The sequence below is a fragment of the Colossoma macropomum genome, unplaced genomic scaffold (genome assembly GCF_904425465.1).
Source record: "Colossoma macropomum unplaced genomic scaffold, Colossoma_macropomum, whole genome shotgun sequence".
Taxonomy (NCBI): Eukaryota; Metazoa; Chordata; class Actinopteri; order Characiformes; family Serrasalmidae; genus Colossoma; species Colossoma macropomum.
In genome coordinates, this window is record NW_023494784.1 from 17,625,843 (window position 1) to 17,648,375 (window position 22,533).

Sequence of the window (22,533 nt, forward strand, 5' to 3'; positions counted from 1 at the left end):
TAATTTAATAAGTCTTTTAGTGAGTACAGCACATTTGCTGTATGCTCCACTCAGCTTCTGTGCTATTATTTGGTGATAAGCTGTGACCTGAGAGCAGTCACAGCACTTGATGGAGTAATCAGCTCCTGGCTGTACCTTCCTGGAGAATAGTTCTGCTTGTTATCAGTTTAGCGTTGCAGCTGTGCCTACTAGAGTTCGACTGATATGTGTTTTTCTGGGCCAGTATCAGTTATCAGTAGGCAAGGAGACCAGTAATGTATGAGACTAAAATTAATTTGCCATATATTTGAAGTTTATAGTGTGAAAATTTAAAGGAATACAAATCCTGCACAAAATTACCATCAAGGGAGCAAACTGTTTATTAACACTAACAGTTAACATGAAACATTTGATCATTATAGAAATGGAGCTTCTAGACAGTGTTAATTTACAAATACCGAGTATATCTAATAATACTATAAAATAGAAATGAAAATTATGTAATTAAATTCATGATGACTGTGAAGTGCGATAATTCACAGTTTTTGTCAAAGCCTATCTAATGTTTCTCTCATTATCATTAGTCCGGTCATGTCCAAAGACTTTAAAAAATGTACAAAAAGAGAGTTTTCACTCTGTATCCAAACCATTTGACCACTTTAGATTTTGTTTTGAGATTTGCGCTCAGTGAAGCTCTAAGAACTGCTACAGTAAAGGATTTTTTTTAATTTACTATGAACATAAAGGATTAATCATTAATTTTGCAGAGGGTTTTTTTTTGTCTGTTACCATGATGACTAGTTCATTAAGTCTTCACTTCATTTCTGTGATTTTAATGTTTTAATATTTAAGTAGGTAAATGCAAATTTGCAGGCTCACATTCTGATTGCCGAATGTGATCAAACTAGGAAAAAAGTTGGTTGAGTCTGCATTGTTGTCTCCCATGAACAGTAATTTTGTTCACCAAATAAATGCGCTGTCTTTATATTTCATGCTGCGTGTTGAGCTGTATTTGTTTGGCTACAGTGAACTACAGTGGACAACAACTGTGCAGACTACCAACCAAAGTTCTGTTAGAGTTGTACTTTTTGCCAAAAGGCAGTGATGTTCAACTTGAGCATGCCTTTATTGTTCCACTCTATTCTGTATTTTTTAAAACATGCTTTGCTCATTACTTAAATCTTACATCTCTCCCAGAAGTGAAGGTGCCAGTTTTGATTGGTTTCACCTGACTGGGGTCCATGTTTCATTCAATTTGTGGTGTGGTTGGTGGGACAAAGGTTATTAAAACTTTGGTTGTATTTGACAGTCATGCTTATTTCAACCAGTCCAGCAAGGCTGTGGGTGGCACATTGAGCCAGATGAGTTTCTGTTAATTGTGGTTGCATTACAGATGCACAAACATCACATAAAAGCTTTTTTTATCTGCAAGAAAACAAGTTAAAGTGTATAACTAACAATTTCAGATCCTATTATTGGCCTGGCTTCTTGCACTTCATTGATACACTCCTTTAGTGCATATGGCACTGCCATTGGCCTCTTGTTTTATGTTATTCACTATGCAATGTTCTGGCAACTTAAGTTCGAGTCCTAGGAGTAAAGTGTGGTGACTGAAAGATGATCAGTAAGTATGTGTGCGTGACCCTTGGACGGGACAGTGTTGTACTTGCATGTAGGATCCAAAGTAAGTGGTACATTGAAGTATCTTCTAACTCCACGATGGTGCAGACTGTGCACTCTTCATGACATTCAAAATCTGAAGCCTTTTGCTCCCCCCTAGACATTTTCTTTAATTGACTTCAGTTTATTTATTACAGTGTCATTTGTGACATGGTTAGGGCTGTTTAGAGGGAGCAGTTGAGGCGAACGTGAAAACAGTGTGTAGGCTGTGGTGAGGCATTTTTAAGAAGCCTAGGAGAACTTTGAGTGATTGACAGTGATTAACAGTGATTGATTTGTGCTCCCCCAGCTGAGGCAGCCACCAGTCAAGCGGTTGCGTCTGAGGGGAGACTGGTCAGACACAGGACCCCGTGCCCGCCCGGAGAGCGAAAGAGAACGCGATGGTAAGATGAGATGTTACAACACCGCCACCCCTCCCCCGCCACCCCCGCCCAAATATTCAACAGACTCATCTGAAGGGCAGAACACACACACAAATAAATAAATAAACACTAAATCCCTAGTCTGTAAACAGACAAAAACAACAATCTATGGATGATGTTCGCCTTAACTAACTCGAGGTAACTCCAGGTTTAGGCTGCAAAACATAGCCAGTATCTAAATATACAGTCAGGTCCATACATATTTTGATGTCAACAAGGTTGTTTCCTGCCATGGCATATTGGAGTTAAAATTAATGAATATAAGATCAAAGTGCATACTTTCAGCTTTGAGGATATTTCCATCCAAATTGCGTGAATCAGAAAGGAATTATTGGAGTTTTCATACATAGCTCCCCACCCAAAAAGGGTCTGACCAAACTAACATAATCATATATGTAATTGTCATTTTTAATACTTGGTTGCAGTTCCTTTGCAGTCAATGGCTGCATAAAGCCTGGAACTGATAGACATCACCAGACACTGGGTTTCTTTCCTGGTGCTCTGCCAGGCTTTTACCTCAGCTGACTTTAGTTCCTGCTTGTTCCTGGCACTTTCTTTTTACTTCCAGTTTTTTTCTTCAGTAAGTGAAATGCATGCTTATTTGGATTAAGGTAAGGTGATTGACTTGGTCATTGTAGAATATTTCACTTCTTTGGTTTAAGATCTCGGGTTGCTTTCTCACTATGCTTGGGTCATTATCTGTCTACACTGTGAATCGCTATACAGTGAGTTTTGAAGCATTTGGCTGAATCTGACCTGCATTTATCAGTGTTCACATCAACAATAAATATAAGGGAAGCCATTCCCTTGACAGCCATACTTCCCCATACCTTAACACTACCTCCACCATGCTTGACAGATAAGGTGGTCTGCTTTGAATCTTGAGCAATTCCTTTCTTCTCTGTGCTCTTCTTTCCCATCATTTTGTAACAACTTGATTGTTGTCTTACCTGTCCATAAGATGATGTTCCAGAACTGTACAGGGCTTCTTTAGATGTTTTGAGGCTTACCAGTGTTTGCATGTTGTGGTGAACCATCTGCATTGACTCATTGTTCTCTTGATTGACTTTGACACAGATATGCCTACCTTCTGGAGGGTGTTCTTGAAAACTGAGGACCTGTACATTGTTGTAATTCCTACACCATTAACCCAAATTGATGCAAATAGCCTCAAATTAAAGCTGATATTCTGCAGCTCATATTTATTATTTAATTTAATCTCTAAGATGCTGTGATAGATAAAATGACAATAACTTTGCTGACATGCAAATATTTATGGACTTGATTTAGTTTGTTGTGCATGCTAATCCACACATCCTGCCTCTGACTCTTCTCTCTTCCTCATTGCTAATCTCTTTCATATCCCTCATAATGAGTATATTGCCATACAAGTTGAAGCCCTTTTAATCTCTCTTGGTAGTTCTTTAGAATATCAATAAGGGCTGATCCTTCTAGAGGGAGCAGGTTAGTTTCTCTGTGAGAGTCAGGGCTTATGATTCAGAGTGGGATAAGGGGGCGCTTCTCTGTATTCCAGCCTCTGGTAGAACTGTCTCCAAAATAAGAGCATAGCTCTGAGGGGTTTTCCTCTGGGTGTCTCTGACATCTTGAGCTTCTGCAGTGTAATACTGAGATATCTTTTCCTCTTCAATTCAGGAGAACAGAGCCCCAATGTGTCTCTGATGCAGAGGATGTCGGACATGCTGTCGCGTTGGTTTGAGGAGGCCAGCGAGGCCCAGAGCAGCAGAGCTCGTCCACAGACTCGGCCCAGAGGTACCAAACACGCTGCCATTTTTCCATTAGTTCTAGCCATGAAATTACATATTCTGGACGATGCTGACTGATGAACATGAGATTGCTGCTCCTTATGCTAAACTTAGTTATGCCCATAAATGTTTTTTTTCAATTTCAGCTTGAGATTTCAGTTGGGATATACAGTGCCTGGGTGATAAAATGATACTAATTATCAAACTAAAACCTTTATTATATCAGCAGTGCATCACATTTGAGGTGTTTGCATCATATCTAGACAGAGAAGGAGAAAGTCTAGCCGTTCACTTACAACAGCACAGCTCTTCTTTGCTATAGAACAGCAAAATCACTTTATTAAGAAATACTTCAAACAATATGGAAAAAATGCTTTGTTTTGATGTTAGCTATAGTAGATCTAGAGTTGTAACAATTCACAAAATTAATAATTGGGTTTGATAGAATAGAGTGGTGTTTAAAGTTGATACATTATACATCAGAAATAAGGAGTGCCTGAAAACCTGCCTTAAGGTAATATGTGAATGCTTCCATTTTCAGTTTATTATAGCATTCAGCATTTTAAAAATACACTTTTTTATAATAATATACTAGCCATGAGCTAATATGTTAGCCCAGAGCTAATATAAGGAGGGCCTGCCCTCACTGTGAGCCTGCTTGTTTAATTTTTGTTATACCTCATGCAATATACTTCATATTAAACTGAGCAGTTTATTTGCTCTGCATTTTTTGATACCTGTGCTTATTAAAATGAGAGACTCTTACTGAATGACATTGTAAGGTACATTGTATTGTTGCATACTTAGTACCTAGCTAGCTGTAAAAACTGTTGATAAACTTTTTGATCATATTGCCCAGCACCACCATTCTTTTTATACAAAGAAAAGTGGCTTTGTGGAAGAGTAAGAGCTAAAAACAGCATAATGTCTATTCCCCTGCAGGTACTGGGGGGCCGGGGGAGTCAGCTGCAGCCTCAGAGAGCACATCTCAGGAGCCCGCAGGAGCCGAAGGCCCCATGGATGTGGAGCCTGATGGCCCTGATGCTTCTACCACACCTGCCTCAGATGCAGCCTCAGCCTCAGCCTCAGCTTCAGCCTCAGCCTCAGCCTCAGCTTCAGCCTCAGCTTCAGCCTCAGCTTCAGCAGAGCCCCTTCCTAAATCCGTTTCATCATCCTCCTCCTCCTCAGGTTCCTCCTCCACTGTGACAGCCCCACCTCCTTCCAGCTCTACCTCCATGGAGAGCACAGCTTCTTCCTCTTCTCTGCTCTCCTCTCCAGACTCAGAGCAGAAGAGCCAGGCTGAGGTCACGCCCACTGGCTCGGCCACGCCCACACCCTCCACAGAGCCTGTCTTGTCTGGTAAGAATGCCATGATTCACAGTACGTTGATGGTGCATGTCAGTTTATGATGTAACGTGTACTTGGTGAAGTATGTTGAGGACACGTTGAAGGTCACACACTCCAGTATACAAATACAGGTGATGAGCAAATCACATAAACGTGATACAAGCATGATGTCTTTTGAAAACCAACTTTATACCACGCAGAACATCATTCTGCATTCTGCAGAAACATCACTGATTCGCCCTCTCATTACGAGCTTTTGAGTTGTCACATAGATGATTTAGAGGCTGACAGGAGAAACTCATGTCAGTGGAGATTATCTGTGTTCTTCTAAGCCTTGAACTGTCTGCAGGAACTTGATTCTTAAAATTAAAATCTGTAATTGCTCCTTCCCCACTTTCTGGCTTTAGTTTATGTAGTTGTTATTATTATTTGTTACACATAATCATATCAAAAGCAAAGTCTGATGTTTTAGTCTTCTTTTTAATAACCTCACTTTAATGTGGGCCAAATCCTGGTAATGGAGCATATCTGTGTTGATACAGCGATTGCCATCACATTTCCGTTTTTCATGATTTGCATCAGTACTTTGAACCCTACGTTCTTATTTGTCATAATTCATATTCATTGCTGTAGTACAATACGAATAAAGCACTTAATGCTTGTAGATGGCAGGAACTATGAACAGTGAGTAAATGTTGTTAGGCTTCTTCTATATCAGAGGTCACAGTCTTATCCACAAATGGCTAGTGTGGCTGCAGGTTTTTATCCCAGTCAAGCAGACACACACCTAATTCCACCTGTATAATGTGTGGAGCTCTGTCTTCAAACAGTTGATTAGTTATATGAGGTGTGCTCCTGCTTGATTGGAATAAAAACCTGTAGCTGCACCAGCCCTTTTCTGTAGCCCTGTTCTGTAGCCTCTAGGGATGTGCATGGGTGCTCGAGTAATCGGTTAACCGTTAGAGGTGCCAGTATTCAAGTACTGAAATCACTTTTCGAGTATTTGTTATGTTTCATTGCTGGAAGGCGGAGAACATATACAAAAACCATTTGGTGAAATGCCAATTTTATGTCTTTAAGAACTGTAAAACATGAGAGTTTTGCTTGTGTTAGTAAGTATGTTATGTTATACTTTGCTACTCTGACAGGCGAGTAGCTTAACTTAAGCACATCACCAAGGACACGTTGTTAATGACGTGACTAAGAAGACAGATCTAGTACGGTTTTTATCACTAAACAGGTTACGTCGATGTTGGGCCCAGAAACAGTTAAAATATATCTCTCTGACGAAATAACATATTGGCACATTGTCCGCTGAAGAGAAAAAACCTGTAGAAGATGACAAGTTTCCGTCAGCATCCAGTGTTGTACTGGTTTGCTGTAATTTTGTTGTAAAGTGTCTCCGTTATGTGACTTATCCTACACAAAAAACATACCGATTTTGGCTATTTTTTAATAATGATACACGTTTTGATATTAATTCCTCTGTGTGATGCAAAAGTTTTGTGCAGCACCTATGAAATCATGTAAAAAGATAAGCCGCACTACATTAATTTCAGCCAAAATCCATTTGGCTTCGTTTTTTTCCTTCTGTGCCGTTAACCAGATATCTGTTTATGAGCTCCTACTGATACTCATACCAAAATTAGTTGAGATGCAACAATTTTTAGTACTTGCCAATAGTGATTCCGATACCATACTGAGTAATCTACTTAGAATTAAGTAGTTGTTAGTGTAAATGAGTGCAATGTTTATTTAAAATTTGATGGATATTAATGATCTAATTTTTAACAAAGTGCATTAGCTAGCTAGGCTAACATGTTACCTTGGATCGAGTAGTGCTGCAGTGGAGAAGAGCAGGTTTTGTTCCACATCGAAACAGTGCTTCTGAATAGCTGTAAGTAAAGTATGTTTAATAGTTTTGATCTTCATCTGTCTGTCTTAACAACAGTCTCTGTTGCACAGCAACAGCAGGAGTCTTATCCAAGGCTAATTCGAGGAGCTTGTGTAGTGTTATGTTTTTGTCTTTTGTTTGGCTGGTTAAGCTGTAGTTGAATGTGCTGTAAAGCCAGACGCACAGTTTGTGATTTTAGAATCTTGTTTTGTGGTGACTTTGTACGTTTGAATAGACCATTGTGTACGGACGAAGCCTACGATTTATATGCTCACACGGTACGCCCTGTCCGACTGACACGCTGTCCTGAGCAAATACGCTGCGAAACTGTGCTAAAACTTAAAGCAGGCGGTGATGTACACAGTTCTCTACAGCCTATTTCACAAGGACAGTTTTGAAAAAGAAAACAGTATATTTACACCGTATAATTCTATGCCGTCAAACAGAGTAAAGTTGGCCTATATGGACTGCAGTTCCACAAATGTCGACTCTTCCGCCTACGTTTTGTAAGCCTTTGTGTCAACTGCCAGTTTTGGGGAAGTGGCTGTGATTGTGTCACTTTAGCTTATTTTTAAATACACAGTGTCGGTTTGGCGGGAATTTGCCAAGGCAGAATGCTTAAAGTGACCTGCGACTTCCAACTGCCATGGCGTCAGCAACACTTTGCTGTTTGTGCAGACCTTTGTCCTTGTTCACCGCCAACTTGAGTCGTTTGTTAGCGTAGCAGTGTACACAGGGCTTATGTCACATATCAGGTGTTATCGGACGTTAGTATCGGTGCATTTTTATTAATACGAGTAAATAAACACGTTATCGGGCCTATACTCGATACCAGTATCCGTATCAATACATCCTTAAAAGTGTTTATGCCCTGGTTGCTGTTTGCTGCACGTTCGCCAGGGCGAATATACTATTATTTCAGAATTCGTGTTGAGCGCAAACTATCATGATCCAGTTGCTATGTCATGATTCTTTGTGATATATAGAATCATAACACTTGTATCCTTATGAGTATCTTGACAATACCCAGCTCATAATAGAATGTATATTTCTGATAATGAGAGAAATGGGTGTTGAGCAGGACAAGGAGAAGATGAAGCTACATTCTTCACTGTTTCATGCTTTTATTGGCCTTTTAATTGTATTGTTTTCTCTGAGTGTATTGTATTATTATATTGTTTTCTCTGTTGCATGGCATCATCATTGAAATGTATGACAGTATGTATAATTATGTACATGTTGGTATCTGTTCTTGTGTGTGTCTTGAAGAGATTGAGCCAATCAGGGATGCAAAGAAAGTGCATGAGTGGTTGTCTTGCGCTATTTGTATGACATCTTTAAGGCAGCTGCGTCTGTATCTTATTATTTTTTTATTGATTGATTTTAATTTTTAATTATTATTTTTTGTTGCATTTTATTGGTCACCATACCCTCTTGTCTATGACTTGCTTTTGTTTTCTATCCCTCCAATTCTTTCTCACCCTTCATATGGCCTCCTCTTTCTCTCTCTCTGCTCTCCTGTCAGAATATGGCCCCCACAGGCTACCGGTAAGTTTAGTGTGTAGGCGTTTGCAGAGGCTGCTCCTCTTGGCCGACCCCCCTGGGCAGGGTCAGCGGTCGGCCTCTCGAACCTCCAGAGCCTCTGGGGCCTCCAGCTCAGAGAGCCCAGCCCAGGGGCCTGCTGCAGACACCAGCTCCCCAGCAGGTTACCCTTCACAATCACTATTAACCATGAGCCCTGCCCTGCTCCAGCCTCTCTCCACCTAACTAGGGCTGTCACTATTGATTTATATTAGTAATCTAACAGTTTGATGATGAGTTTAAGAGATCAGATCATTTTGTTTCACATTAGCCAAACAATAAAACACACTGTGCAGGGCCTTTCAAAGGTTCCAAAATGCTTTGTTTTAAAAAGATAAACTAGGAAGCCTAATAATATAATATTGAACATATGGTGGCCATCTATACCATTATATATCGTTGTTAAATGCAGTAAACGCAATAAAGTTTTAAAAAGCAGTGCTTGCAGGAAACATCACGACACATAAATGAGCATGCCTTTAATACAATTGGGAATTGAACAAGCATCTTGCGGCCAAACCAGAATTAAACCAAAAATTGCAGATACAGATGCATTTCTTGCTATTTGTAAGTCGGTGTACAGTAAATGTGGGTCTTCGGAGGTGGTTATATGCTGTATACCTGCGTATACGCACTGCTGCGTTCGCGGTCCATGTGGAATGTTGATTACCATTGTGGATTTCCTCCATTTGAATGACGCACACAAAAGTCCTGATGGCTCCCCTTTGTGGAGAATATTCATTTTGCAATTTGAAAGAAAGTCAAGTTACCTTGATTATCACTGAAATGTTTAATTAATCATTGAGAAAGTAATTATCCATTGATGATTTTTTTAATAAAAATTGAGTAATCTGGTTTAACTGAGCAATCGTGACAGCCCTACGCCTAACTCCTCCCTACTCTGCTTGGTCTCCTCTCATGGCTCTGTTTTGCTGCCCGGCTGGGAAGTTTTGGAGCACTGTTTCTACCCCCATGCACCAAGCACTGTTTTCACATACGCACAATACACACACCACCTAAAACCATCACCAGTATATGTTGAAACGGTTGATTGTTTCATTTATAATACATTAATCACAGAGACGTTTATTGCTACTCTGTTCACAGGTTCATTTGAGAGTCTCTAAAGCAGAAGTTCCCAATCCCAGTCCTGGTCACTCCAAGCTATGCACATTCTTGTGCTTTGTTCTAGATAGCACACCTGATTCAGCTCATTAACGAATTAACAAGCTTCTTGTTGGCTTGGGTCAGGTGTGTAGAGCTGGAAAACACAAAAATGCAGAACATGGGGTAGCCAGGACTGGGATTTGGGAACACTTGATCTAAAGCCCTGTTCACACTTGGCTGTTCAGGTCACTCTCAGATCTATCTGAGTAGACAGCAAAACGTATAACCGTTTACACCTGATATTTCTGTGTGTCTCTCAAATGCATCTACAGTGACCATGCGACAGGATTTTGTGACTGAAAGAAGGGTACCGTGCACATGTACTACATCGGTCTCTCGTGGCGTTTGTTGTCCATTATACAAACTGTTACAAATGTTTAGATCATATTGACTACTAACGCAGCTTATAAACAAATAAAAAAAATGTAAAGTGTCTCAAACCAGATGATAAGATGACGCAGTTGATTAGGCAGTCCTTCGTTGCTGCCGGGGTACTATCAACGAGGCTTGGCATTCACACTACAAATGTTAATTTGCTCAAATTTGTCCCTGACCACTTCCAAATGTTGTTTAAGTAATCGGATCACCAAGTGTTTCTGAGATTTGCATTGCACCCCGTTCACGCTTATGCTTACCCACGTCCACTAATGATTGCATCTCTCAAAAAGTGTGTATGTTGATGCCAGGTGTGAACAGGGCCAGCTTTTTTAAATAGGCCTGAATGTTCTTATGTGATCCCTCAATGCACTCCTTCACTTACAGGTTTTTGTGTTACAAGTTTGTAACCCAACTAAGCTGCTCTGAGCCTCAGATATTTTCAACATACCTCACAAGTTTATGGTTTTAAATCTGTGCTTGATTTCAGAACCCACTGAAGCGTTGCGTGAAAGTCTTGAAATGTAGTTGTAGAACTTTTAAAACCTAAAGCTATACTAAGCTTCTAACATCAGAGCAGAATATTTCAACAAAAATCAGTGGCCTGGTGTGTAAAGTTACAATAGATCAAGAAGATATTAATCTGATATTAGTCTACTGCAAGAGGAAGTGCTACAAGAAGAATTTTATAGTTTAGTTAAGTGAGCTTCAGTTATCATTGAGAAGCAATGTAAATAAAGGGGGAGACAATGTTGGAATGAGCATAAAAAAAATCTTTGTAATGGTTAGCTAGGGTATGTGTCCCTCTGGAAGAGATGCAAATGTTGGTGCAAGAATACACCACCTGACCAAAAGTATGTGGATACCTGAACGCATGTGCTTTTTGGACATGGACAAAACTATGAGCATTAACATGGAGTTGCCCCCACCTTTACTGCTATAGCAGCCTCCACTCTTTTGGGAAGGATTTCCACAAGATTGTGGAACATGGTTGTGGGTATTTCTTCTTATTCAGACACAAGCGCATTAGTGAGGTCGGACACTGAAGTTGATTAGGCCTGGTCAGGATACTGATGGTGATCAGGCCTGGCTCACAGTTGATGATCCAGTTCATTCCAAAGGTGTTGGATGGGGTTCAGGTCAGGTCCCTTCTGAACAGCCAAGTTCTTAGACACCATACTTGATCATTTCTTTATGGATCTTGCTTTGTGCACGGGGCATTGTCAGGAACAGGAAAGCCAATCCATTATCGTTCTTGTGCTGATGTTCCTTCCAGAGGCAGTTTGGAACTTGGTGATAATGAGTGTTGTAGCCAAGGACAGGTGATTCTTACGTGACACATGCTTCAGCACTCTATGATCTTGTTCTGTGAGACTGCGTGGTTTACTTTGCAGCTGAGCTGTTGTTGCTCCTACACATAGCTGTTTTACAGTAACTACTTACAGTTGAATGGGACAGCTCTAGCAGAGTAGAAATTTGGTGAACTTACAGTGCCATTATTGAAAGTTGCTGAGCTGTTTGGTGTGACTCATTCTACCACCAATGTTTGTCTATGGAGACTGCATGGCTGTATGCGTAATTTTTTGCCAGCTACTAATTAAAATGGTGTTAGTGTTACTTTTGGCCATGTAGATATGCTACCTGATGCGCAGTAGTATTTCAGTATGTATTCAAAATATTGTGTCATTTGAAAGCTAGTCAAATGTTAGAACAGTAATATTGTACATTTTTGACAGTTTCATAGAACAGGATAATTTTTCAGTTATTACTTATTACTTAATTTTTTTTTATTTGATCTGTACTTCATTACATGATAGAAGGCATAATATCACCATGAGGCATTGTTTAGATGTTTGTCTTGCTGCTTGCCTTGCTGTTTCCCCACATTTGACTGTTTTAATCCTTAAAATATGAAAGCATGTGGTCCTTACATGTATTGTGCTGATTTGAAATCTTTTGAAGTCTTTCTTGCACACCACGAAGTGAAAACCCTCAAGTCTGAAAAAGCTTAGTCGGTGGACGCCTTTAATACTTAATCAGAAATGTACATAGATGTTAGGGCCTATTCGCCATTGAGCGCATTGTTTTTATGCTGGGCACTCCTTTCTTGTTGTTGGAACCTGCCTGCATTGCAGTGTGATTGCTGTGTGACGGTTGAGTGTAGACCTCAGTCTGCCCTTTCTTTGCTCGTTCCATTTTCTTTTTGTTTATTTGTTCAGCACTTCTTTTTTGTGTTCCAGATTCTCCCTCGTCTGTGGTAAACAAACAGCTCGGATCCATGACTCTGGATGAGCAGCAGGGTGCGTCATTTCTTCTCCTTTTCCCCATTTTTTTCTCTTTCCTACCCCTCCCTCTTTTCGTCAGTGTTGCAACAGTGATAGGCTCTGCCATGTTGCTCTGCATGTTTGACCCTGTCCTCGAGTCCTTCAGAGCAAGAACGTGCTTTCAGCTGCAGAAGCTTTCCTGCTTTCAAATTCAAATGCTTCTCAGAAGATAGTATCTGTTCCGTTGTGGCCTGTTTTGTAGGCTGTGAACTGAGCTCATCATCCAGCTGACATATTAAAAGATCCTTAACTTTGATTATGTTTATTCAGATTGGTGGACAGTGTTCTTGTCCTTCACCCAGGGGACAAAACTCAAAGGAGACAAAGCCTCTTGTGTCTCTTTTTTTATTCTCTGTCAAGTGCTCTCCCTTTGCAACCTTTGCTTTCCCAAATCAAGAAGTAGTGTTTCATTGCTTATTTTACTTAGTTCTGTCACACTTTCTGTAGCATTTAACAGAAAAAGACGTGTAAGAATATACTTTCTGACCATCCAGCATACTTTTTCAACACTGATGAGCATTGTTCTTGGTCAAGCCTACTGATCAGTGTACCCTTAACCCTTCAGAGGTGTTCACAGAAAGCTTCCCCTATTAACTTGCTGTGTTGTGGTTAAATGTTTTTGCATTAGAACTAACTCTTGCTTGCACTCTTTGTCCTTCCCTTTCCATGTGTCGCTTGCTGACTCTTCACAGTTTGCAGTGTGCATATGGTGTGTTACTATTGCCATAGTGCAAAATGCTAACCGCATATCCCAGTGCCCCATCTTTGCATCTTGCAGCAGATTTCCTTATGATGTTTTTAAAGTTGAACAGCTGACTTTTGTATGATGTTTGTAATAAATGTTGAAAGGATACCAATGAGGTGTTAAATAAGTTAGAATATTGTGTTAAGTACCACTAGTCTATTCTATTCTCTGTTCCAACTATTTTTTTTTTCAGAAATAGATGTTTTTTCAAAATGTCTGCATAATTCAGCCAATGAGTTGTAAAAGAAGTCATTCAGAGTGGCTTGATGTGAAATAGTAATGGTTTATAATGGTAGTAATAGGAGCCAGGGGGTGCGAGGGGTTGTTTATGATCCCAAATGACTGGTGAACCCACATGTGTCTTAGTTTTCATAGGTAATGTTGATTATGGTAAAATAGTGGTAAATCTTTTAGAGGTATTAAATTTATCAGATGCCTGGTTCCTGTCACCACCACTGTGAACAGTTCTGACTCTGTGGGTTTCTTTGGAATAGAGCGTTCCACATAAAACCACTCTGAATTACTTTGGTTATACCATAATGATTTAGTTATGAAGAAATTTTGAAAATTGGCAGAATTCTGCCCTCTTAACAGGGTGCTGAAGCTGTTGCCTTCAGACTCAAATAATTGTTATGAATAAGCTTTGTAACCAAATGTAGAGAAGAGGATATATATCCCTCTGCTCATTTAATCCCACTTCTGTTTACAGTTGTAGCTGCAGTTCTGAAAAGACCTTAGACCATCTCTTTTCTGGTTTCTCTTCTCCTCTCTCTCTGTGTTTCTCTTTCTGTATTTCTCGTTGTCTATTTTAGGAAGCGCTGAAGCATCAGGGAACATATGCGGTGATATGAGCACAAGTATCAGTGAGGCTGGAGAAGCAGCCTCATCCCCAGCAGTCCCAGCACCCCCCACTGGCTCAAGCGACAGTAGCAGCGGGAGTGGAGCAGGAGGCTCATGTTACGGGCGAGCGGCTCCAGCATCCAGCACAGCTGAGCCTGTCCTCAGCCTGCACTACAGCACTGAGGGCACCACCACCAGCACTATCAAACTGGACTTCACAGATGAGTGGTAAGGAAGCTGTTGATCAACAGCAGGCCCAGCAAACACACGCTCTGCCGGTACCATTACCAATCACACAAATTCACATACAGAACTAGTCACAAGTTTGGACACACCTGATTTGATGTTTTCCATAACCTTAAAGACATGACCAAAGGGCAAATGTTTAAATGCTTGAAATTTGTTTCCTACCTTGTTTGGTGTGGATCAGGTAAACATTTTCTTTAGTACAATTCATTTTAACAGGTTTGAACACTACACTTGTACTGAAGTGAGCACTAAACTGCTAAACCATGGACCACCAAAATCATATACAGTTTTATAAGTAATGTTGATAATGTTAACTTAGTGGTAAATCTGATAAAATTTGGGGACTGTTTTGCCTCACAGCATGTAAATACCTGCATTTACTTCTCCATCATTAATGAATGTAAAAAAAAATCACTGTAGCCCAAAAGCTTACCTCAGAACCATTGTAAAACAATGTCTGAGGCAATTTTGACTCAGTAAGTTTTTCTGGAATGAAGCATTATCAAACCACCCCGAATTTGCCTCTTAATTGCTATGTGGGAAAATGTTGAAAAATCTTTTTAATTACCCTTTAAGCGTCTCTGTTTACTTTCAACACAATGAATAGGATTATACAAACTGATGTAATTAATCAGTTGATCATAAAAAATAGAGAAGTTACGTTTTTTTTTAATTACTCTGTGATGCATCTACATATGAAACATCTGTATTTTCATGGTGTGATTATTCATTTTATCAGGAATATATTTGAGGAATGGATCTATACAATACTGTCTAGACAATGCTAAATGAGTCTATACAGGCAAAAAATATTGGGCCTTATTCACCAAATGTTCTTAAGGAGAAATTTCTTCTTAAAACTCGCTTATCCCGTTTTCACAAGATTCTGAGATTCACCTATATTTTCTTATTTGGGTTATTTTCTCAAGTAAGAACAGAATCTACACACACTCAACAGTACAAAGTTGTGAACAGTTCTGCATTCTAAGAGCACGTCATGAATCTGATGTAGACTTTTTCTTAGGACCTTTCTCAAGAACAAATTTAAGAAAATACTTAGGAAGATATTGGTGAATAAGGCCAATTGTTTTTAAGGCAATAACAGAGACAAACAGTAAAATATCAATGTTTATATCCCTGGCAAATTCCTAACCAGTCAAAGAACACCCATGTGCATATTTTGGAGCACTTTGTCCATTGCAATATGAAATCAACTAAACCAGATAAAAAGACACAATATCACAAAACACTCTAGTATGGGCTTTAGCAAACAAACTGGATTAATATAACTAATATAAGACAAATATGAATACTGAAGTCAGCACCCATGTAATAAATTTATTTAACAAAGCAAAAATATATACACATATATGTTTTTTAAAGGGGACATATCATGCTTTTCTTCATGTTTTTTTGCCTTTTCTTTAGTGTATTACTTAGCTTTTTGTGCATGTAAACAGTAAAAAGTTACAACACCCAAAGTACACGCCAGAGGGAGTAACTCTTTCCCACAAAAAACACTTTTCTCAGCTGCCTGAAACACACTGTTGAAATTCCAGCCCTTTTCCCTTGTTACAAGATGACTCAATCTCATAACATGATCCTTGAAACAGGGTGGAACGGGTTGGGGCAGGACCGCTCTGGCAGTTGACTAATCAGAAAGGAGTGGAAGAGCTGACCAATCAGAGCACACTGGGTTCACTGAGAGAAAAACTAGTAGTTTTCATTTAAAAGTGAAATTTAGAGTCAAATATGTCATTATCGATCATTGTTATGGTAATTATTGTGTGTACCATGTTAAAAGATAATGTGACGATGAAATATACTTGTAAATACTTTTGGGCCAATCAGCTGTGTTGTGAGGTAGTGTCTGTTATGTCAAATATCCCTATTGGGTAGAAGACCAGTATTTCAGATCGTAGTAATTCCATTTGTGTACTTTCACTAAGATGTGGAAAACAGAAAAAGAAAGAAAAACGCTTCTATGAGTAGGGGTGTCCAGACATTTAATTGGAATCATATGCTGTAGTAAGCCCAGAGCAGTGACTGGCAGCTGTGTTGTGCCAGAATATTGAGCTAATTAGTGTAATTAAATGTATCCACATGAATGGACGGCTAACTCTTTTGGTCTGACTGTGCAGGAGTAGTCCAGGGTCTGGCTCCAGAGGGACTGGTGGCGGGCAGAAACCCACTGAAGCTGGAGAGATCCAAGAGCCTGCAGGAGAAAAGCAAGAGCAGGGTGAGGCGATATGACTAAACTGTGCACATATATATGTAATTTCCATTAGTCCTTGACAAATGTAGCTCTTCATTTTTCGCAATGCGTTATTCTGGGAAATACACAAATAGCAGTCTTAGCACACAAATGCTATCTGTTTAGCCATTACACTTTCTGAAGCTTGCACAACCATTAGTTCACTGGTTTTATAGAAACTGACATTGGGCAGTCATTACATAGTGCCATTGTACTTCTATATTGTTTGCTAAACAAACATTGTGTTTCTCATTTAAAGTTTACAGTGCTATGTTAGTACATGTACTTTTACCTGCAAAAAACAGGGAATATAAAGGATGTTCAACAGTCTACACAAGTGAGATGAACTGAAGTGAGCTATTCACCTGTTTCGCTGCACTGACCTGATCCCTTGACCCTACCCTTTTACTGTGGTTTAGTTCTTGGTCAGGCATGCTCTTACTCCATTTAAAACCATTAAGCTTACCTGCCTCCTCTCTTCCCCCCACAGTATCAGCAGGACTGGTGGCAGACAGCTGGCCTGCAACAGTCCCAGAGGAGAACGAGAGTGCGGACAGCGGCACTGAGAAAGCCTCGGGCAGCTCTGAGAGCAGTACACCCCTGAAGGGTCCAGTGACTGAGGGCTTGTCTCCAGGGGCCACAGAAAGCCCAGCTGGCCCCCAGGATCCACCGTCAGCGGGCTTAGAGGAGTCCACAGAAGGGTGCAGGAGGACAGAAGCAGCTTGCGAGGCCACTCAGGGGTCCACTCAAACCTCCCGCAGTCACCAAGACTCAGATGACAGTGATGACGACCCAATCCTCATCCCTTCAGCCAGGTACAGAGGAGCTCAGGGACAGAGGTATGGGCTTTCTTTAGTTAAGTGAATGTGGTTCAGTACTGAGTGAGGAGCAATCCTCACAGATCTTGTTTGTGTTTTGTGGAAACAGAATTATAATAAAGCCCAGCCTTCTCTTTATTTGCAATATGAGTAGGGATGTACAATGTATTGACAGCTGATATATTATTCATTTATAAATAAAAATATTAATTACCATCAGTTCAATATTGGAATTGTCCTAAGCACAGGCAACGTTACAAAATGTTCTTCTGCACATTGTGTGCAATGGGACATTTATACCAGAGAATCAAATCTTACCTAGTATAATGTTAATTATCGGTCATCGGCCCAGAAATTTTATATCAGTACATCCCTAGGTGTGAGTAAGAGTTGATCTTTTACAAAAATCAAGATTGTGAAATTACGTTCTGCTTGTTAGATTTAATTTCAGAGGCTCTTCAGTAGGTGAAAGGATGATCAGGTATAGTAAAGGCTGTGTGTGCACTACTAAAATCATCTAACTGCAAGGGGTTGAAAGGTTGTTGATTTAGCATACATTAAATTTGAAAATGTGTGTATAACCGAAATGAATTACAAATGTCTGGAATGCTCAGTGTTTTTATTTTAACAGTGACAAATGGTGACCTTTTTTGCCTGAGTGTGTAAAAAAAATGTGTGGGTAGGTTTTAATGACCCTTCAATCAGTGACTAACCTGGCGGTGTGCGTGTGTTTTTAAATGCATCTCTTATTGTTTAATCAGATTTTCCAAGAACTGATGCATAGATTGTATTTGGCAAAGTAATGCTTAACTATCAAGTGTTAAGCATTACTCATTCAGCTTGGGCATAAACAGTATTCAATTAAACACCAACCCAATGATTTTTCTAGTTTAATGTTAAAACAACAGAACTGATTCAAGAGTGAACTTACCAGGAGTTTTGCATTGGCTGCTGATTTAAAGGCCAGTTGACAGAGTGCAAACAGCCATCACATACAGCTGGATGCTTAAAATGAAAGGTCCAGGGGTTGTATTTTTATAATCAAATAATTTTATGCAGTCATAAAATTGAATCAACTGCATTTGTTGGAATGATTTAAATGAGATTTTTTTATTGTAGCTCTGTTGGTTTCAAAAGTCCACCTGTCCAGATTTTCGAGTTTAATGGGTCTGTTTCCAGGCGCTCAGCAGCAGCTCGTATCCAGGAGCTGTTTCGTAGGAGGAGAGAAAGGCGCGAGATGGAGGAGAGCGAGACACAGAACATCAGAAGACCTTCAGTTAAAATGATGTACAAAGGCCACCGCAACTCCAGGACTATGGTGAGCACAAGCTGCTGTATATCATACTCTGTATGGCCAAAACTATGTAGACATCCCTCCTAATGATTGAGCTCAGGTGTTTCTGCCACATTTGTTGCTAACAGTTATATAAAACCTAGCACATCTCCATAGACAAACATTGGCAGTAGAATGGGTCATACTTCAGAGATCAATAACTTGAAACATGACACTGTCATAGGATGCTACCTTTGCTGCAAGTCAGAAATATCCACCTTGCTAGATTTGCCCCAGTCAGCTCTTAGTGCTGTTATCTTGAAATGGAATTGTCTAGGAGTGACATTAGCTCAGCCACGAAGCCACGTAGTGCGTGAAAATCCTCTGTTGCATCACTCACTACAGAGTTCCAAAGTGGCTCTGGAATCAGCCCAAGATCTGTGCGTCAAGAGTTTCATGAAATGGGTTTCCATGCCTGTATTCAAGCTGTCCACAGGCCTAAGATCAGTTAAGTCAGATGAGTTCTCCGGAGAAATGAATCACGCTTCACTGTCTGGCAGTTTGATGGATGAATCTGGACTTGGTGGATGCAAGGAAAACACTACCTACCGGAATGCATAGTGCTACCAGTAAAGTTTGGTGAAGGAACAGTAACAGCCTCGGTTTGTTTTTCAGGGTTTGGGCTCAGCCCCTTATTCCAGTGAAAGCTAATGGTAATGCTATAGCATAATGAGAAATTTTAGACAATTCTATGCTTCCAACTTCGTGGCCGCAGTTTCGGGAAAGCCCTTTCCTGTTCCAGCAAGGACCTCAACTCCACTAAGCACCTTTGGGAGGAATTTAAACGTTGATTATCAGGCCTTCTTGTCCAACATCAGTGCCTGACCTCATAAATGCTGCTTTGACTGAGTGGGCCCAAACTCTCACAGATGCACTCCAAAATCTTCCTGAAGGTCTGGGGGCTGTTGTAGCCACAAAAGGGGAGGGGCAGCTCCATATTAGTGCCCATGGTTCTGGAATGTGACGTCCAACAAACTCATACACATGTGATGGTCAGTTGTCCACGTACTTTTGGCCATACAGTGTATTTTAATATAAGACGGATCTTTATTGGTGATTTGTATTTCCAGATTGCACATATTTTATCTGTTTAACAGATAAAACTTTAATACTGTAACTAACATTGTATCTTCTCTGTGAGTGTAGATAAAGGAGTCTTGTTTCTGGGGGACTAACTTTGTGATGAGCGGCTCAGACTGCGGTCATATCTTCATCTGGGACAGGCATACAGGAGAGCACTTAATGCTGCTGGAGGCTGACAATCATGTGGTCAACTGCCTACAGCCTCACCCCTACGACCCCAGTAAGTACCACAGAGCCTGGATGGTTTGTATAGGAGAAAATCATTTTTAAAATGGTGTACATATAACCTGCCTTTTCTTCACTGTGTCTGTATGTACCAGTTCTGGCTTCATCCGGGATTGACTATGACATCAAACTCTGGTCACCACTGGAGCAATCGCCATCGTTTAACAGAGACCTTGCTGATGAGGTAAAGGAAAACTGCTCAGTTAATTGTTTTTAATGCCTTTAATTCCTCATGACAAGAAAGCTGTGTTCATGCTGCTCTGTTGATATAGATCAGTAGTCACCAAACCTGCTCCTGAAGATCTTTTTTCAGGCCTGCAGGAAGGTTTAGACCGCTGACTTAAAGTGCTTTTCCACTGTACAGTGTGGTTCTGTTACTAATCCCAATCCAGAACCGGAATCCAGTTTGACACATTACTGCTTGGTCTTGATTTGGTGAGCTGGGTCAGAGTTGGCTTCGTCAGGGTGTGGGCCGTTATTGTTCAATTACATATTTTCATTCCAAAAGCATCCATTTTCTAAATTTAACTTTAAACGAAAAAGGAAAATATTCTAGGAATATGTTCTTAACTTTTAATGTAAGTTAATGTAAAGGGATTTTATTCCAAGTGATGCTGAAGCATTTCTTTTTTAACACAAGGTAAAGTACAGCCGCTGTGTTCAAATGATGTAATAAAAAAAAAAGGAGATGTTGTAGAACCACTAGAGGGCAGCAGGGGTTGATACATCACTGCAGGGACAGGACATGTTGTTTGGGTGAGCAAGTTCAGTCAGAGTTGGCTTGACTGTGTCAGTTGGATAAGTGTTGGGCGGAGCTTGCCTGGCTCTGTGCCTTAGACACGCAGAAGCAGCTGCATGCCTCTCCAGCTCATGGAACAGCTGACTACAGTTATATTTCCAGGCAGCTGAGAACCTCTCCCTCTCACACAAGACGTCTCTGTCAGAACAGACATTCTGCAGTGGTAGATTTCTTTCCAGGTTGCTGCTAATCAGTGTCACGTTGCATAGAGGCATCTCTGCGTCAACATGCGTTGGGCATAAAGCTGCATAATAGTTTTATATACTGTACACTGAGCCTGCATAGGAGATCCAATATGAGACATTCCACTCACAGAAGAAAGGGCAAACTCACTGGAAAATAAGTAAAAAACAGGAGCTTCCAAAACTGGGTTTCAAAAAATTATTCAGTGAAATAGAGAAAAAGGGCCACTAATATCTGTGCAAGAAGTGGTAGACCACCAAAACTATCAGCAGCCTTCGTCTTTGAGAGATAGGAGAAAATCGAGCTCTACATTTGCTTCAGATCTGAAAAAAATCCACAGATGTTTCTGTGCATCCTTCCGCTGTGAGAAGACAACTCAACACTATGAGTCTGAAGGGATATGTAGCTCTCAAGAAGCCCTTTTGAGAAAAGAAAATATACAAAAGAACAATATTCTGGCCACCACAGAGTCCAGACCACCACCATCACTGAATGTGTTAGGGGTTACTTAAATCGGGGAGGCAGAAAATGCAAACAGCATGACTGAATTTTGAAAGTGTGGAAGTGTGTGTATTTGATTGTTGAGGGTTCTGTGAAAATGTCTGTTAAATATGTTTTTTTTTCTTGACAATGAAAAATGAATATCTTGTACTTAGTGGCCGTTTTGACTGGAACTTAAATAAATGAAGGGTGGTCTCTGATTTTTCACAGTACTGTACATCCGTGCTGTAGCATTTCAGTCCAGGCCATCAGTGGTCATTTTGGCCAACAACACAGTGCTTTATCATGTAGCAATGGTAGTGCTCAAATTATTAAAACTATTGATATATGAAGGGGATGACTTGTAAGTGGGGTGATTTTGAAGTGTTTATCTTTTGTAGGTGATCGCGCGTAATGAACTGATGCTGGAAGAGACAAGAAACACCATTACTGTACCTGCCTCCTTCATGCTCCGAATGCTGGCTTCACTCAATCACATACGAACAGGTAAATCCCTCACTACACGTCTTAGCTACACTGTTTGAGCCACTCCACCTGCTGTATCGACTGTGTGTCAGTTCTCACTCCCAGCTCTGGTGGGTGGCACTCCAGCTCTAACACACCAATTATGAGGTCCTTCAGCAGTTGAGTCAGCTGTGTTAGAGCAGAGAAGGCAACAAACTGCCGTGTAGGACTGAGACAGAAAGGTGATTATTATATGAAGAGTTTCAATATGATGTATATCCTTTTGTAAATGTTTTGGATATAACAGAGTTAATACAAAGAATAAAAGTTGATGTATAATGAAAACATTTTTATTTCTCCAATAAAGATCATATTAATATGGCATTGATATTCGTTGGATGTTTCCGCTTTGTTGTATGTATGGTGTGCTAGGCATATTGGAACAAAACCCTTTTAATAACAGACCACTGGTTGCATTGAAAATGAGGGTCACCCTCACTGTCTCAATGTGTTTCCGAGTGAAAATA

At 40.2% G+C, this 22,533-nt stretch overlaps 1 protein-coding gene across 5 annotated transcripts in view; it reads left to right on the plus strand.

Moving 5' to 3' along the window:
• Positions 1 to 22,533, plus strand: part of dcaf6 (ddb1 and cul4 associated factor 6) — a 42,844-nt gene that overhangs the window by 18,051 nt on the left and 2,260 nt on the right. The window contains exons 8-20 of one of the 5 annotated variants that reach the window (XM_036582805.1): positions 1,949 to 2,042; positions 3,735 to 3,851; positions 4,787 to 5,203; positions 8,611 to 8,790; positions 12,449 to 12,508; positions 14,090 to 14,345; positions 16,508 to 16,605; positions 17,111 to 17,459; positions 17,878 to 17,919; positions 18,618 to 18,756; positions 19,918 to 20,074; positions 20,175 to 20,263; positions 21,943 to 22,048. In XM_036582805.1, coding sequence (XP_036438698.1) covers positions 1,949 to 2,042; positions 3,735 to 3,851; positions 4,787 to 5,203; positions 8,611 to 8,790; positions 12,449 to 12,508; positions 14,090 to 14,345; positions 16,508 to 16,605; positions 17,111 to 17,459; positions 17,878 to 17,919; positions 18,618 to 18,756; positions 19,918 to 20,074; positions 20,175 to 20,263; positions 21,943 to 22,048 — 2,104 coding nt within the window. The remainder of the gene's footprint in view (positions 1 to 1,948; positions 2,043 to 3,734; positions 3,852 to 4,786; positions 5,204 to 8,610; positions 8,791 to 12,448; positions 12,509 to 14,089; positions 14,346 to 16,507; positions 16,606 to 17,110; positions 17,460 to 17,877; positions 17,920 to 18,617; positions 18,757 to 19,917; positions 20,075 to 20,174; positions 20,264 to 21,942; positions 22,049 to 22,533) is intronic. The other 4 variants (XM_036582861.1, XM_036582869.1, XM_036582939.1 and 1 more) reach the window with 4 other exon arrangements.